Genomic DNA, 15,848 nt, shown 5'->3' with positions numbered 1-15,848 from the left:
TCTATTTGGATTACAATGCTGTAAACCAAGTTGAATGAACATGCTCCTTTTTTAAAGAACATTCCTGTCCTTAACTTTTAAAGATGCAGTGTTTATTGAAACTGCATAGAAATAATTTCTGTTGGCTATAATTACTAAATTAGTGGTGAGGTGATAGTGGCTCAGTGGTATTATCACCAGTCTAGTAATCCAGAGTCCTGGGCGAAGCTCTGGCATTATGAGTTTGAGTAGTATCACAGAAAATGGAATTTGAATTCAATAAATAAAAATCTGGAACTAAAAATCTTATCTATTGTTCATAAAGCCCACCTACTTGACTGATTTCCTTTGCGGGACTGAAATCTGTCCAGCAATAACTGGTCCACTGATGCTCAGTTTGGGTTCCATCAGGGCCACTCATCTCCTGAACTCTTTGCGGCCTTGGACAAAAGAGCTGAACTACAGAGGTGAGAGTGACTATCCTTGAGGTCAAGGCTGCATTTCACCAAATTTCATCAAATACAGCAATAAGGAACTCCAACAAAAATAGAATCCATGGGGACCGATTGATGTTGGTTGGAATTATACCTAGTAGAAAGAAAGATGGTTGTGGTAGATGAAAGTCAGTTATTCCAGCCATAGGGAATGGCTGCAGGCGCTCTTAAGAGTAGCTTCAGCAGTGACCATTGTAAGGTCAAAGTGGGAACACCCAATGATAATTACATAAGTAGTCATGAATGCTGAACGTTAAGTACTGAAGCGGTATGTGTTCATATGCTATAAAACCTGATGACATCCAGGCTTGGACTGTTAACTGGCAAGTAGTGTTAGCAATACACAAATATCATGTAATGACCACCTCCAACAAGAGAGAATTTTACCCTCACTGAATCCCCATTATCAGCATCTTGGGGGGGTTGCCATTGACCAGAAACTGAACTGAAATAACAATATAAGTACTGTGATAAGGTGAAGTCAGGGAGCTGAGTGTTTTGTGGTAAGTAATTCATCACCACTTTTCACAAAGCGTGTTCAAAAGGCATAAGTTAGGAGTGTAATGGAATACTTTCCACTTGCAGCACCAACAACACTCAATACGGTTGTCACAATCCAGAACACAGCAGCCTGCTTGATTGGTATTCTCTACACCACCTTTACCACAGATGCACAGTAGCAGCAGTATACACCATCTGCAAAATGCACTGTAGTAACTCAACAAGTCTCCTCCAAATGCATCTTCCAAATGTGGGACCTCCAATACCTAGAAGGACACTGGTAATAGGTGCATAAGACCACCATTAACCTCAATTTCCATCCAAGCCAAACATGGAACTGTATCGCCATTCTTTCACTGATGGGTCAAAATCTTGGCATTTCTTTCCTAACAGAACTGTGGAGCTCCCAACATTCGAAGGACTGCAGTGTTTCAGGAAGGCAGTTCACCATTACCTTCTCAAGGGCAATTATGGGCAATAAATGCTGGCTTAACCAGCAACACTCACATATATGAATTTATTTGGTGCCTTGTGTCTGTTGAAATAGTTCTATGATGAACACTTTACATAAAATCTGGCTCTACAAGGTTGTTCATTTTTCAAATTCAGTAAAACTCACTAATAAGTTAATTGGAATAATGTCATTCCCATAATTATGGAAGTTTATATTGACTGTAGATTGCAATCATTTGAAATGATACCCAAAGGCAATTTACAAAATGGTTTTGTAACAAATATAAAAATGTAGCCTCTTTGTTGCCATGGTAAATTGTGCAGTGTCCATGGTTGTGAAGACTAAGTGAGTTATGCACTGTAGGGATTCTGATTTTTCGATGTACAGGATTGAATGGTTTCAGGCACTTGAATTACTCTCTCAACATTTGGTTATAATAACCAGCAAGAGCAGTCAGCATTTTCGTGATAATTAACCTCACTGTATAATTAATTCAGATAATCCAAATTATTTAAGGTCTGGCTCAAGAAAGAATCCAAAGATGTGCAGGTTAGGTGAATTGGCTGTGCTAAATTGTCCACAGTGTTCAGGGGTGTGTACGTTAGGTGCATTAGCCAGGTGTAATATGGGATACTAAGGTATGGGTCTGGGTGGGTTACTGTTTGGAGGGTCTGTGTGGACTTGTTGGACCGAAGGGCCTGTTTCCATACTGTAGGGATTCTAATAATAAAGAGCAGCACTGAATGTGAAATGTTCTTGGATATAGGGTCTCCAGGCAATGTAAGAATAAAAGAAAAGGAGGATGGATGATTAAGCGAAGAAATGGTGGGGAAAGACACTGTCCAGCATAATCAAGGACAGAGGTAGGAAACAAAAAAAAAGTGCAATTGTATTGCTCAGTCTATAAGTCACCAACTAGGGATGGGCAACTTTTGCTTTCCTGAGATTCACATATTATTCGTAGAATGGGAGTGCTGTTCGCAAGATCAGCATTTGTTGTCCATCCCTAATTGTCCTTGAACTGAGTGAAATGGTCTAGCAAATCAAAGTGTAGTTGAGTCAATCAAAGCGCTGTAGGTCTGGAGTCATGAGCAAGACCAGGTAAGGACAACAGATTTCTTTCCCTAAAGGAGATCAGTAAACTTGATGGATTTTGACAATCAATGATGCTTACATGCTCAGCATGAGACGAGCTTTGAATTTCAGATTTCGTTGACTTAAAATTTCACTATCTGCCATGGTGGGATTCAAATCTATGTCTTGCCCTGGGTCTCTGGATTACTAGCCCAGTGAGGTTTCCAAAATATACATGTGCATGCACACAGTCTGTGTATGTGTCTGTGTCTGTCTCTTGCTCTCACTCTCGAATGGAAGTGACATGATGTGAGAGAGCATGGAAGGACCTTTACACAAAAGGGTACTAAAATGAATGTCCATGAGCAGTAAGAGATCTGGATGTGTATGTGTACAAGTCAGTAAAGCTAGAACAAGTAGAGCAGTTTCATAAAACATGATAGTATCCTGGGCTTTATTAATAGACAAGTACGAGAACAAAGGGGTTATGCTGGACATGTGTAAGACGCTGGTTAAATTGTAGCTGGAGTACTGTGTGCAGATTTGGGTATCACACTTCAGTAAGTATGTGCATGCATTGGAGAGAATTGTGAAGAGATTTACAAGAATGGTTTCAGTTATGAAGATAGTGAAGATAAGGACTCTTTTTAGTTTGGAGAGGAAATGTGTTAGAAGGTTTGCAAATTACAAGGGAGTTGGATAGAGTAGACAGGAGAAAAAGGTCCATTGCATAAAAAGATCAAGGACGTAAGGGAAGAGATGAGGTAATTTGCAAAAGAAACAAATGTCATGAGAACTTCAGCAGCAAGTAGTTAGGCTCTAGAATGCTCAGCCTGCAAGCAGGTATGATTGAGATATTTAATGATCACCTCTATTCAAATCACTGCCAGGACAAAGTAGAAGAATGGCACAAAGCCATCCTATTCAATCAGAGGTGGTGAAAATGTGATAGCTGAATGGCATTCTGCACCATAACAAGTCTGTGATTTGTGATTGTTTAAGACTAAATTTCCATATTCATTTATTTTGCCTAATTTATATGATTTGCTTAATACAACAATTTGGATGAATGAATGACTTTAAATGATCAAATTTAAGCTCCATGTATTGGTTTGGCTTTGCCAATAACCTATTTCATTTATTATTTGACTTTCTTTTGCTGTTTTTTTCCCAGGGTCATTCAATGGGCTGGTGCTTACTATCTCACAGGTAAGTGAAATTTCTTATTGAGGAAGTTGAACAAGAGTAATTTAGCAAGATTTACTTACCAAATAATTGCATAAAACTGCAAGATTCTGCAATTATGCTTTTTATTTGACCAAACGTTTGAGTTACGCATTTGATCTGCAAGGTCACTTAATTTGATGTTTGAATATGTATCATTTGGTTCATGGAGGAGAGCAGGAACAAACACAACCTAACATGAGACACATTTTTTAAAAACAAGTCTAATGTTACCAATAGTCCAGATCTTTAAATGACAAATCTTTAAAACACAATTTATCAAAGCAGTCAAAAAAACAGCAAGCTCATTAGCTTGTATCCAGGTTCCCATGATAGTGTCTGTTGAGAAAAGATTCCAATGAATGTCGACTTAAACAGAATGAAACAGTCCAGTTCAAAATGGGGTAATAAGAATTTGTTGAACTTTGGACCGAAGCCAAAGGATAACAGCCCTCTGGATGTATGGATCTGAAATTAAATGATTGCTGTTGCCTGCAAATATATTGAGTAGTACAGTACTTAGCAATTAAAATTTTCAAATTTGAAATGCATTAAGCTTTGTGAATTTTATATTTGACTTATTAACTTTGTTTTTTTTTCATTTTGGGACCTTGCAATTTAGCCTTCCTTGTGATATTTTGATACTTCATAAGGAATCTGCAGTTTCTTGAAATCTGGTTTAATTTGTGCACATATTAAATATATTCATCTGATTGCAAACTTTTTTCCTTTTATACCTACCTAGATGCATTGTATGTAACTAATTAAAACTGAACAATTAATTTCTTCTATATATAGAATTTTGGAAAAAAAACATTTAAAATGCTAAGATATTGAAGGCCTGGATAATAAAATAAGATCAGTTGGAAAGAAATTGAATCTATAAGTACGGTCTTCAGCATGTAATAAATATGAAACTATAATGAGGATCAGAAATGCTAGCCTTATTACTTGATGAAGGTAGCAATTCTTGAATATTCCTTGTGTTCTTAAACATCATAATGTATATTAATTGTCCTTATTAAAGTATTTTCTTTTACTCCCAGCCACATTTTTCTGAGCTTAAGGCAGACTGGCTCATGCAGATTATTTCCATATGTTGCATCTGTTTTTAGACTGAAGGTCGCTGGTGAACTGTCAGTATCTCAATCAACACTTCACCATTATATGTGACTAGATGCTTTGGCACAGATGTGCAGTTTTACTGAAACTAATTTTTGCATTAATGTTCATGTTTCTAACTCTTTAATTTTGTGCTTGAGATAAGTAAGGATAAATAAGATTATTTTGATTAATTAAGATTGAAAGTTTATTAAGTGCTTTGTTTTCAAATAATAGTTTTGTCTAAGCCTTCAACTTAAATGAGGATGTAGCTTGTCTAAAAATGCTGAGTACTTTTTCAAAACTTTTTAACTTGTGCATAACCTGAGAACACAGTTTCCCAAATTTATCTTGGGTATTTTATTCATAACGGTTTGCTGTTGTGATTTTACTATTCCTACAATATTTTTAGTATTCATACAACTCTGATATCAGTCACCATTAAGACTGGCCAGAAAAGTGGCACATTTGGGTTTATGATTAGTCCAGTTTAACCAGGGAGTATGAAAATTCCTGTTTCCATCCCCAATTCAGGCTCTGTTAGGTTTTCCAAGTACAGTTTTTATAGTTGACTAAGCACCCAGCTGCTCCTGATAAAAGTCAGTAACCTGTGCTGAAGGTGTATGTGTCTAGATGTCAAATGAAGGCTTAGTTGGTCTTGATTGTGATTCTTTCCATGAGGAGACTTACATGTAATAGCCACGCACTTGAGGTACTAGGTTGAGTGAATTGAAATTTAGAGTCATAGAGATATACAGCATATAAACGGGCCTTTTGGCCCAACTTGTCCATGCCGACCAGAATCTTAAATAAATTAGATCCATTTGCCATCATTTGACCCATATTCCTCCTAAATCCTTCCTATTAATATGCCCATCCAGATGCCTTTTAAATGTTGTAATTGTACCAGTTTCCACCACTTCCTCTGGAAGCTCATTCCATACACACACCACCCTCTGCATGAAAAAGCTGCCCCTTAGATCCCTTTTTAATCTTTCCCCTCTCACCCTAAACCTATGCTTTCTAGTTCTGGACTCCCTCACCCCAGAGAAAAGACCATGCCTATTTATCCTATCCATGGCCCTCATAATTTTATGAACCTCTATAAGGTCACACCCCAGCATCTGACGCTCCAAAGAAAATAGCCCCAGTTTATTCAGCCTCTCCCTATAGCTCAAACTCTCCAACCTTGGTAACATCCTTGTAATTCTTTTCTGAACCCTTTCAAGTTTCACAACATTTTTCCAATAGCAGGGAGACCAGAATTGCATGTTGTATTTCAATAGTGGCCTGACCACTGTACTATGCAGCCACAATATGACCTTCCAACTCATATACTTAATGCACTGGCCAATAAAGCCAAGCATCCAAATTGTATTGGATTACACATCCAGAAAGAGGGGAAACTGGCCAATATCTTCATTTCAGATTTCTAGTATCCAAAGTATTTTGCTGTTGTCTTTAGATTAGATTACTTAGTGTGGAAACAGGCCCTTCGGCCCAAGAAGTCCACACCGACCCGCCGAAGCGTAACCCACCCAGACCCATTTCATTTACCCCTTCACCTAACACTACGGGCAATTTAGCATGGTCAATTCACCTGACCTGCACATTTTTGGATTGTGGGAGGAAACCAGAGCACCCGGAGGAAACCCACACATACACGGGGAGAATGTGCAAACTCCACACAGAGAGTCGCCTGAGGTGGGAATTGAACCCGGGTCTCTGGAGCTGTGAGGCAGCAGTGCTAGCCACCGTGTCGCCCACTTTATTGTTGAGACTTTTTAATGAACTAAATTTGCACTCTGAAAGCTTCTAGGGTGGGATTTAAATTTATGAATCGGTTTTTCATTTTTACCAAGTGTGCAGGAAAGTGGCTTGAAGGGTAAGCAATTCTCTGCCATACGAGTGACAGAGCCTCCCAGGTTAAGTGCTGACCTAGGGCTTCTTGTCTAATCAGATGCCATGATTGGCAGTTCCTACTTGAAGCTACTGGCCATTTGAGACCAACAGAAGCAGTGCTGGAATAACACACTGGCAACCTTGCATCGCAGTCAACAAAACTGGAGCCATTTTGGGAGGGTGGGTGGTGGTTACGGTTTAGTTGATAAGGGGGTTGTTGGGGATGAGGGTCATGATTAGAAGACAGTAGAATTGTACTACTTTGTTTTTCCCCAGAGGTGCTTTCCCACTTAAGAAGACTGTCACTTATTTTCTGTTGCCAGGATATCACCTTACCACGCCAGTGGTGTATTAAGGTCTTTACATTGCATTACATTTACCACTGAAGGGCCTTAATTGCTGGGCGGATCAATCAGGAATGTTCTCCATAAATTTCTTGCCCAGAGTTTAGTCACTGAGGTGGTAGCTGGCCTGATTATTTGGCTGCCTTGCATATTTATTAAAATTTTACCTATGCCCTCTGGATTACTAATCCTGTCAATTTTATCCACTGTGTATATACTTTACAATGTTAAACCTATTTTTAAACAACAAAAAGTATCAAAATATGTTTGTGTTTCTGAGCTGTGAACTGTCTGTGCTATATTCATGGATAATGTTTTAAGAAATCCAGTAAAGGAAGTTTTGTCATTTCTCACTGGTAGCCCCCAACTTCACATGCTCATAGCATCATTTCACAATTCTTTTTTGTGTAGTAGTATCTTGTCCCAGAAAATGAACCTCATTAGTTAAAACAATTGCTACGTTCCCTAATCAAATGTGCAGTAGGTTGTTGCCTGTGTTGATATTTAGTGGTAGTATTTCTTGCCAAATCAGATATGAAGAAGTTTCTGAAGTCAAAGAGATGTTAATTCTATTTTATTATTGTGATGTCACCGAGGTTAACTCACCTGATTTTAAAGGGAAGTTGTCAACTTAGTTTCCTGTTAATATTCTGCTGTTCTAGTCAGATCAAAGAGCAAAGGATTTTTTAAAAATTCAGTTGACTTTTATGCCAAATACTAAATGCTGCTGAATGATGTGGAAAATAATTTGTGTGAAAAAGCGTGGCACTGGAAAAGCACAACAGATCAGGCAGCATCAGAGGAGCAGGAGAGTCGACATTTCGGGCATTAGCCCTTCATCAAGAATTTGGGCCTTTTGGTTATACTTAAGGCACCCAGAGACTTTATTGGCGTGGGGGAAAGCAGAATGAATGCAAAAGCACAATTGCGGTTTTGTTCATTATTTGATTGACTTCTGTTATATTTTTCCCAAAATGTAAAGAGTCAAAGATAATAGGTTTCTCTGATCAGTGGAGATTAAATGCGCATGCATGCATTCCAATGTGAGATAGTATTCAATGCTTGCAGTCTTACTCTTGGTGTGACACATTGAAAAATACAATCATGATTTGCAACCTCACCCTCTTCTGTGCCAAGATATAAATATCTTTTGTTAACCACCTGAGGAGTAATATTTTAGCCAATGAATAAATATGGTTAACTTGTGTTGAAAGATCTGGTTTCTTTACAAATGTTCTTGACAGTGCAGAGGTTTCATATTTTGTATGAAAATCTATCTGCATGTTTAAAGCAGTGAATTTGACATTTAATAGTCTGGAATGGGTGGACAAGTTGCAAATGAACTTGAATACAGAGATGTGTGAAATGTTTCATTTTACGAAGAAGGGGTTGGCAAAGTAATATCACATAAAGGTTATAATTCTAAATGGTCTGCAGGAGGAGTGTGACTTGGTGACTATATTCATAAATCACTGAAGGTGGCAAGACAAGTTGGGGTGTTGTTAATAAAACCTAAAGAGAAAGTGAGGACTGCAGATGCTGGAGAGTCAGAGTCACAAAGTATGGCGCTGGAAAAGCACAGCAGGTCAGGCAGCATCCGAGGAGCAGGAGAGTCGACGTTTCAGGCATAAGTCCTTCATCAGGCATTCAGAGAGGACCTTGACTTTTAGAGTTAAAAAGCAAAGAAGTTATGTTAATCTTGTATAGACAAGTAGTTGGGTCTCAACTGGACAATTGTGCCCAGTTCAGGGCACCATATTTTAAGAAGAATGCAAAGATATTGGAGGAGTGCAGAAAAGATTCATGGGATTTGTTTCAGGGATGAGGAATTTCAGTTACATAGTTTGGAGAAGAGAATTATTGAAAGGAGGTTTGCTGGAGGTTCTCAAACGAGTGGTCTGAATAGAGAAATGGTCCAGAAACCATTCCCATTAGTAAGGGTTGAGAACCAAATGGAACATTGTCCTGACCCTAGTGGGAATAATGTGCTTCAATTCGAGTCATACTTTTCTACAAGTTTTCACAAGTGTAAAATATGCCCAATTTAGTTTCTAGGATGGTTAATGTCTGACTTGTGACCATTGTCTAAGATAAGTGAACCTCAAACCATTTCATCGATGAACAAGTAACAAAATCTTATTATAACAACATGTTAGAGGTTATCTGTTCCAAATATACCAATTTATAGTCCCTTTAAATCAAAGTACAAACACATATCCATTCACAAATAGGAAGGGCCAGACAGACAAGACAAGCCAGGAGTTGGGAGATCATGTTGCGGCTGTACAGCACATTGGTTAGGCCACTGTTGGAATATTGTGTGTAATTCTGGTCTCCTTCCTATTGGAAAGATGTTGTGAAACTTGAAAAAGTTCAGAAAAGATTTAAAAGGATGTTACCATGGTTGGAGGATTTGAGCTGTTTGGAGAGGTTAAACTTGTTGTGTTTTCCTTGAAGCGTCAGAGGCTGGGTGGTGACTAATTAGAAGTTTATAAAATCATGAGGGGCATGGATAGAATAAATAGGCGAAGTCTTTTCCCTGGGGTGGAGGAGTCCAGAACTAGAGGGCATCGGTTTAGGTTGAGAGGGGAAAGATATAAAAGAGATCTAACTGGCAACTTTTTCACGCAGAGGGTGGTACATGTATGAAATGAGCTGCCAGAGGAAGTGGTAGAGGCTAGTACAATTGCAACATTTAAAAGGCATCTGGATGCGTAAATGAATAGGGGTTTCGAGGAAAAGGACTGGGTGCTGGCAGGTGGGACTAGATTGGGTTAGGATATCTGGTTGGTATAGATAGGTTGCACCGAAGGGTCTGTTTCCGTGCTGTACATCACCATGACTCAGAGTATTGTGGGAAGAAAATATATAGGTAGAAAAGCTCAAAGGTTGGAATCCAATTCAAAAGGGAAAATTTAGGTGACTTTCTCAAGTTTTATTTTGGTTTTTACCAATAATAACATGTTGACTGCAGTAATCCACAATTCAGTGGCCAGTCAGTTTGAACTTCGATCTTTGCTTGAGTTAGAAGTTTCTTTCTTTCTTGCAAAATGTTTGAGCATTATTTCTTCAATTAAAAAGGTTCCATGAGTGGAAGAAGAATTTTACTTACTGGCAGTCTTGAAAGTCAGAGTCCCAACTGATCTCTCTTCCCTTTAGTTCACTGACAAGCTACTTTTTAGAACCAATCCAGACCTTGTTGCTGGGCAGTAACCTTTGTTTTCAAAGACACTAGGGACAGGAGTCTCCCACAAAAGTATCTCCATCAAGCCTCTAGTAAAATGATATGCTCTTGTATCACCATCAAATGACCACACTGTTTCTCTCTTCCTTTTGAATTATGAAAAAATGCAACTAACAATCCATAATTCAACTTTCTGGCTTATTTTTTACCATAAAATGTCCAGCCCTTACCACACATTTAATATATTTAGCCAAAGAAACAAAGCTAATGTGAGGGAAGATGTTTTCACAGTGAGTGTTTGGGATCTGGAAAGTACTACCTTGAAATATGGTGGAGATGTGTTCAATCAAAGCATTCAAAAAGGAATTACATTACCATAACTGCCTATAAATTGACCTGCCCTGTAAGATAAACCCAGACCCTTTGGCCAGAATCTTGTTTCAGCGTATACTTGGCATATATGTCAGTCCTGTTTTTCAACTGCTATATGCGAAGCTCACATTTGTGGTTAGTAATTGTCAATTTTCACTTTTTTGCACCACAATTGTGTGTTTCCCTCTGTCAATTGCAAGGAATCGCAATGATATGGAACATGTTGCAAAACATAGGAGTTTAAGACATGTGAACTTTTTTGTGTTGAAGCTGCTGCCAATTCAACATGATGACTGGTAATTATTTTTGTAGACTGCATGTAAGCTGACCCCCATTTTGGTGGAGTTTTCAGGGTTTCAAAGATAGACTAATGCGTAGCATCAAATAACCATTCCTTTTCACATTCAGACAGAAGTGCACATAGATTGAATGCGTCAGTTGTTCTGTTTTACTATGCTGCTGTTGCAAGTGGCATAATATAGGGTAGCTGGATGTTCTACATGCAAACTAATAACCTGACAGTCATCTACAGTGAAGAAAGAAGCTATTTGATCCATCAAGTCTGTGCTGGATATTTACAGCAATCCTGTCAGCCCACTCCTCTGGATTTCCATAGTTATAACATGCATTTCTTTCAAGTGTCCATCCAGCTTCCTTTTAAAATCATTGTTTGCCACCTGCAAAGATGTTGGAAGCAGAAATAAGTTCCAGGTCATTACCACTGGAATTAAAAATAACCTGAAAAAATTCACAAAGAAAGAAAATGTTCAGAAATCAGTGTTATAAAGTGACCTGTGGGAAATACCCCAATAATGGATTGGTGTAATAGTTTAAATTTAGCAGTTACTTGTATTCAATGGTTTTGGCTTTGTTTGTTCTAGCTACCTAGCCATGCATGAACAAAGACACAGATTTTAAGGTTGAAAAAAATTGCAGGGTAATCATGTTTCAAGCCAACCTGGAGTACTGGATATAGCTGTTTTAGTTCGATATCTACCAGTTTCCTTTGATACTCTTTTCAGTTATTTGCTGGTGACACAACATTGTTTGCATCAAAGTTCCGACTTCTAGTTACTGATTGAGAATTTATCCCTTGAATAGCTTGGGAGTCTTCTATTCTCTTCCTATGGCAGGGGTATGGAAAATGTCACACCTTGACTGTTCAACCTATTCATGGCGCTCATGATTTCCTTCATGGTAACCTCAATCTGTGTGGGGATTGAACCTATGCTGTTGGCATCATTCTGCATCGCAAACTAGCCATCCAGCGAACTGAGCTAAAATGGCTTCTAACTAAATCTAGTCGGTTTTGTTGGGTATTAATAGACTTTGTATTCTCACTTGGGCTGAATTAGCCTTTAATTAAAAATAATGGCTATCTTGCAACAAGTCATATTTCCAATAAATAAGTAGATATTAGGGATTAGTTGGAGAGGCACTCTGGGTTATAGTGTCACTTGAATGTTCATTTTGTAATTAAAGCATAGGCACTTTAATGCTACTGAAGGGCTTGAATGAAAACTGTGCTTTCCATGTCTTGAATTACAGTGCAGTGTAATCGCAGTTGCTTTGTAAGCAAAAACACAAAAAAGTGAATAGCAAGATCACAAAAGTCAGTTAAAGCCAGTTCATCTGTTTTGTTGCTATCATTAGCATAAAAAATAATGATTAAAACTATAACAAACACCTTTTAGATGTCGCAAAAGATTAATTCTATAATCAGATGTTGCACTATGAAAACATTCTGATTAAAATTAATTATAAATCACTGAGCTGATAATAAAAGACTGAGAAAAAGATGCATGTTGTTGAATGAGGTGTAGCGTGATTCTTACCAGCATTTAAATTTATAATTACAATTAAAAACCACGCTTGTCCTGGAAAATGTTTTTTATTCTAATTTCCCACATAAAAATACAATTTAAAAAAAAACAATTTTATAAACTAAAATTACAGCCTTCATATGTATGTTTCAAAACATGTATTTAATTCTCTGTAAAGCTTAATTAAAAGTCAAGAATGATTGTGGTATTTAACTTCATGATTTGCTGTCTCAGAATACTGCCCACTTGTCTTGATTAAGGGGAACATTGCTGCTGGGGATCTCTTGACTTGGCTCCAGATTCACACTAACATCTGGAAGTGGGAATCTGTCATTGTTACCCCTAGATCTTTGGGAGTAGCCGCCTTGCTGATCAGAGGTGGGATCTATTGTTTAGCCACCGACCTTGAAGTATGAGCCGAAATGCTTTCAAAACCCAATGCGTGTCTCTTTACTCAGAACAATGTAACACTGACTGGCATTGAATGGAATTGTATTGTTTGATCAGAATTCTTTCATGGTGGCAGTGTTTGCATTCATATGTCAACTTTCAGGTTCACTTTTCATCTGTATAAATGTAGTCCTGTCAATTCCACTACTACTACCCTAGATTATTCAAATTAAAAGGTTTATTTGTAAAGCCATGTGTTGAATTAGCAATTAACAAAGCTTGTGTAGTTTTGAATTGCATGGTTAAATTCAAAGAAAAAAACACGCTACCATGTCTGCTGGAAATGTGAATTCAAAAAAGAAAATGCTGAAAGTACTTAACAGGTCAGACAGCATCTGCAGAGGAAGAGCCAAATTAACATTTCAGTTGATGACTGTTATAACTGAGATTGAAGGGTACATAGTTTCCTGTTTTGAGTCCAACCCTTCACTGTTGGCATATTTTAGATCGAATCGGATGGTTATATGATCAATTATCTAGGTCTCTGATTGTATCAGTCGGTATTTAAAAACAAGTCAGCCACGAAGTTTAATCAATCACAAATAACTGGTTTATGACCAAAAGGAAACTTGCTGAAATAAGCTTGCACAGATAATTGATGAATAGTTTGAACTAAGCAAATGTGTACCGTTTTAAAAATACTTCAAGATTGAGGTGGAATAGAGCAACATTCTGCAATGTGCTAACTTTTGAAGTACTTTGGTCAAGTAATAGTTAAACTTGAGGAAATGTAAAGTTAGGAAGCCTCCAGTTGGTGTTAATCACAGAATAACTTCAGAATCCCAAGCCACTGGCACAGGAGTGTTTTCTAGGACCATTCTAACTGGCTCAATTCTGTTTGCTGGAGACAATGGAGTAGATTTAAACAAATCATCTCAAGGAACCCTCAATAGTAAAGGTGTCTTCTGGTACATTTTTTAGCACATAAACTTTGAGTGGCATTACAAAGAAAGAGGGAGCAGATCAAATTTTCTTTAAAAATCACACAACACCAGGTTATAACTCAACAGGTTTACTTAGAAGCACACTAGCTTTCAGAGCATCGCTCCTTCATCAGGTGGTAGTGGAGGGCTCAATCCTAACACAGAATTTATAGCAAAAATTTAGTGTGATGTAACTGAAATTATACATTGAAAAATTGATTGTCTGTTAAAACTTTCATCTGTTAGAATATCATAGTTTCACTTCTTTCATGTGTAAATCACAAAACCTTTTTTAAAAAAGTTGCATTCTCAGGTTAGCTGTTAACAATAGCTAGACAATATGTTGAAGGTGTTAGCCCCCTGTGTTCTCTGTCTATGCCATGATGTTTAGATTAATTCTAATCTAAAAAGTGAGATAATGGAGTTTTACATGAATTCATGCAGTTTTTGAGTAAAGTACAATGTAACCCTGCAAGTACAAATTCACCCCACAAAATATACGTGTGCATGTGGGTCTCTGTCTAGGTTAGGGGTTGTGTGTGTGTGTGTGTGTGTGTGTGTGTGTATATGTATAGTGCAATGGTGGTCACCTGTAATGTGACATGAACCCAAGGTCCCGGTTGAGGCCCTCCCTATGGGTACCCAACGTAGCTATCAGCCTCTGCTCGGCCACTTTTCGCTGCTGCCTGTCCCGAAGTCCACCTTGGAGGATGGTCACCAGAAGGTCTGAGGTCAAATGTCCTGAACCACTGAAGTGTTCCCCAACTGGGAGGGAACCCTCCTGTCTGTTGATTGTTGTGTGGTGCCCGTTTATCCGTTGTCGTAGCCTTTGCTCGGTTTCCCCAATGTACCATGCCTCCGGGCATCCTTGTCTGCAACGTATAAGATAGACAATGTTGGCTGAGTCACATGAGTACCTGCCATGTACAAGATGGGAGGTGTCCCCGCGCGTAATGGTGGTACGTCTTGCAGCGCCTACCATGACAGGGTTGTATGGAGTTGTCCTGAGAGCCGGACAGCTTGCTATGAACAACGAGGCAGCATTGCTAACCACTGAGCCACCATGTCACCCAAAATACACAATGCAAGTCGGATTAAAGAAAGCATCCGTTTTTTGTATGCTATCAGTTGACTCCATTATTTCTTGCAGACAAAGCAATGTAGCTTTTTTTCATGATTTTGTTTCATGCTATTGCCTTTTTACTCTATGTAAGCATCTTAGATCTGTACTTTTACAGACAAGAAAGCTAATTCAATTCACTCATGATTTTTCATATTTGTGATCCAGATTTTGGTCTGAGTTTTGGGCACACCATGAGCAGTAACAAAAGCTGCCAGAGGACAAGGAGCCGCAGTCTGGATCTGGTCTTGTCAATGTTGATCAGCTGAATTGTCCTCTTGTTTTTTCTGGGCCCTAATTTTTAGATGCAGTTAGAGGAGCATGTCACCTTCCAAACCTTTAAAGTTAAATAAGGATGCTTGCTTGCTTGCAAGTCATCTTGCTGTGTAAACCCCTTGAGAATAGACTTTGAGACTGACAAGCTGAGTGGGTGTAGTGTCTGGGAGAGTGATGTGGAACATGCTGCTCTAAATGTAATGGGACGCAGAAAGAAATTGTTTTTGATCTTGGGTGTGTTCGCCCTATTGCAGTCCAAAATCTAGCTATATACACTAGGCGTGAAAATGTTGCTCCTTAGGTCTCTCATATCTTTCCCCTCAAACCGAAGCCCTCTAGTTCTGGACTCCCCGACCCCAGAGAAAAGACTTTGACTATTTATCCTATCCATGCCCCTCATAATTTTGTATACCTCTATAAGGTCACCCCTCAGCCTCCAACGCTCCAAGGAAAACAGCCCCAGCCTGTTCAGTCTGTCCCTATAGTGCAAATCCTCCAACCCTGGCAACATGCTTGTAAATCTTTTCTGAGCCCTTTCAAGTTTCACAACATCTTTCCCATAGGAGGAGACTAGAATTGCATGCAATGTTCCAACAGTGGCCTAACCAATGTCCTGTACAGCCGCAA

General features: G+C 38.6%; 1 protein-coding gene across 3 annotated transcripts in view; it reads left to right on the top strand.

Annotated features, from left to right (window-relative positions):
* LOC122562633 (ABC transporter B family member 1-like) overlaps positions 1-15,848 on the top strand; it is a 174,603-nt gene that overhangs the window by 46,254 nt on the left and 112,501 nt on the right. For all 3 annotated transcript variants that reach the window (XM_043715648.1, XM_043715646.1, XM_043715645.1), the window contains one exon: positions 3,677-3,711. In XM_043715648.1, coding sequence (XP_043571583.1) covers positions 3,677-3,711 — 35 coding nt within the window. The remainder of the gene's footprint in view (positions 1-3,676; positions 3,712-15,848) is intronic.

Source organism: Chiloscyllium plagiosum, chromosome 25, assembly GCF_004010195.1.
Source record: "Chiloscyllium plagiosum isolate BGI_BamShark_2017 chromosome 25, ASM401019v2, whole genome shotgun sequence".
In the NCBI taxonomy this organism is placed as follows: domain Eukaryota; kingdom Metazoa; phylum Chordata; class Chondrichthyes; order Orectolobiformes; family Hemiscylliidae; genus Chiloscyllium; species Chiloscyllium plagiosum.
The sequence above is the reverse complement of the archived record's forward strand: the minus strand, read 5'-3'. Positions and strand labels throughout refer to the sequence as shown.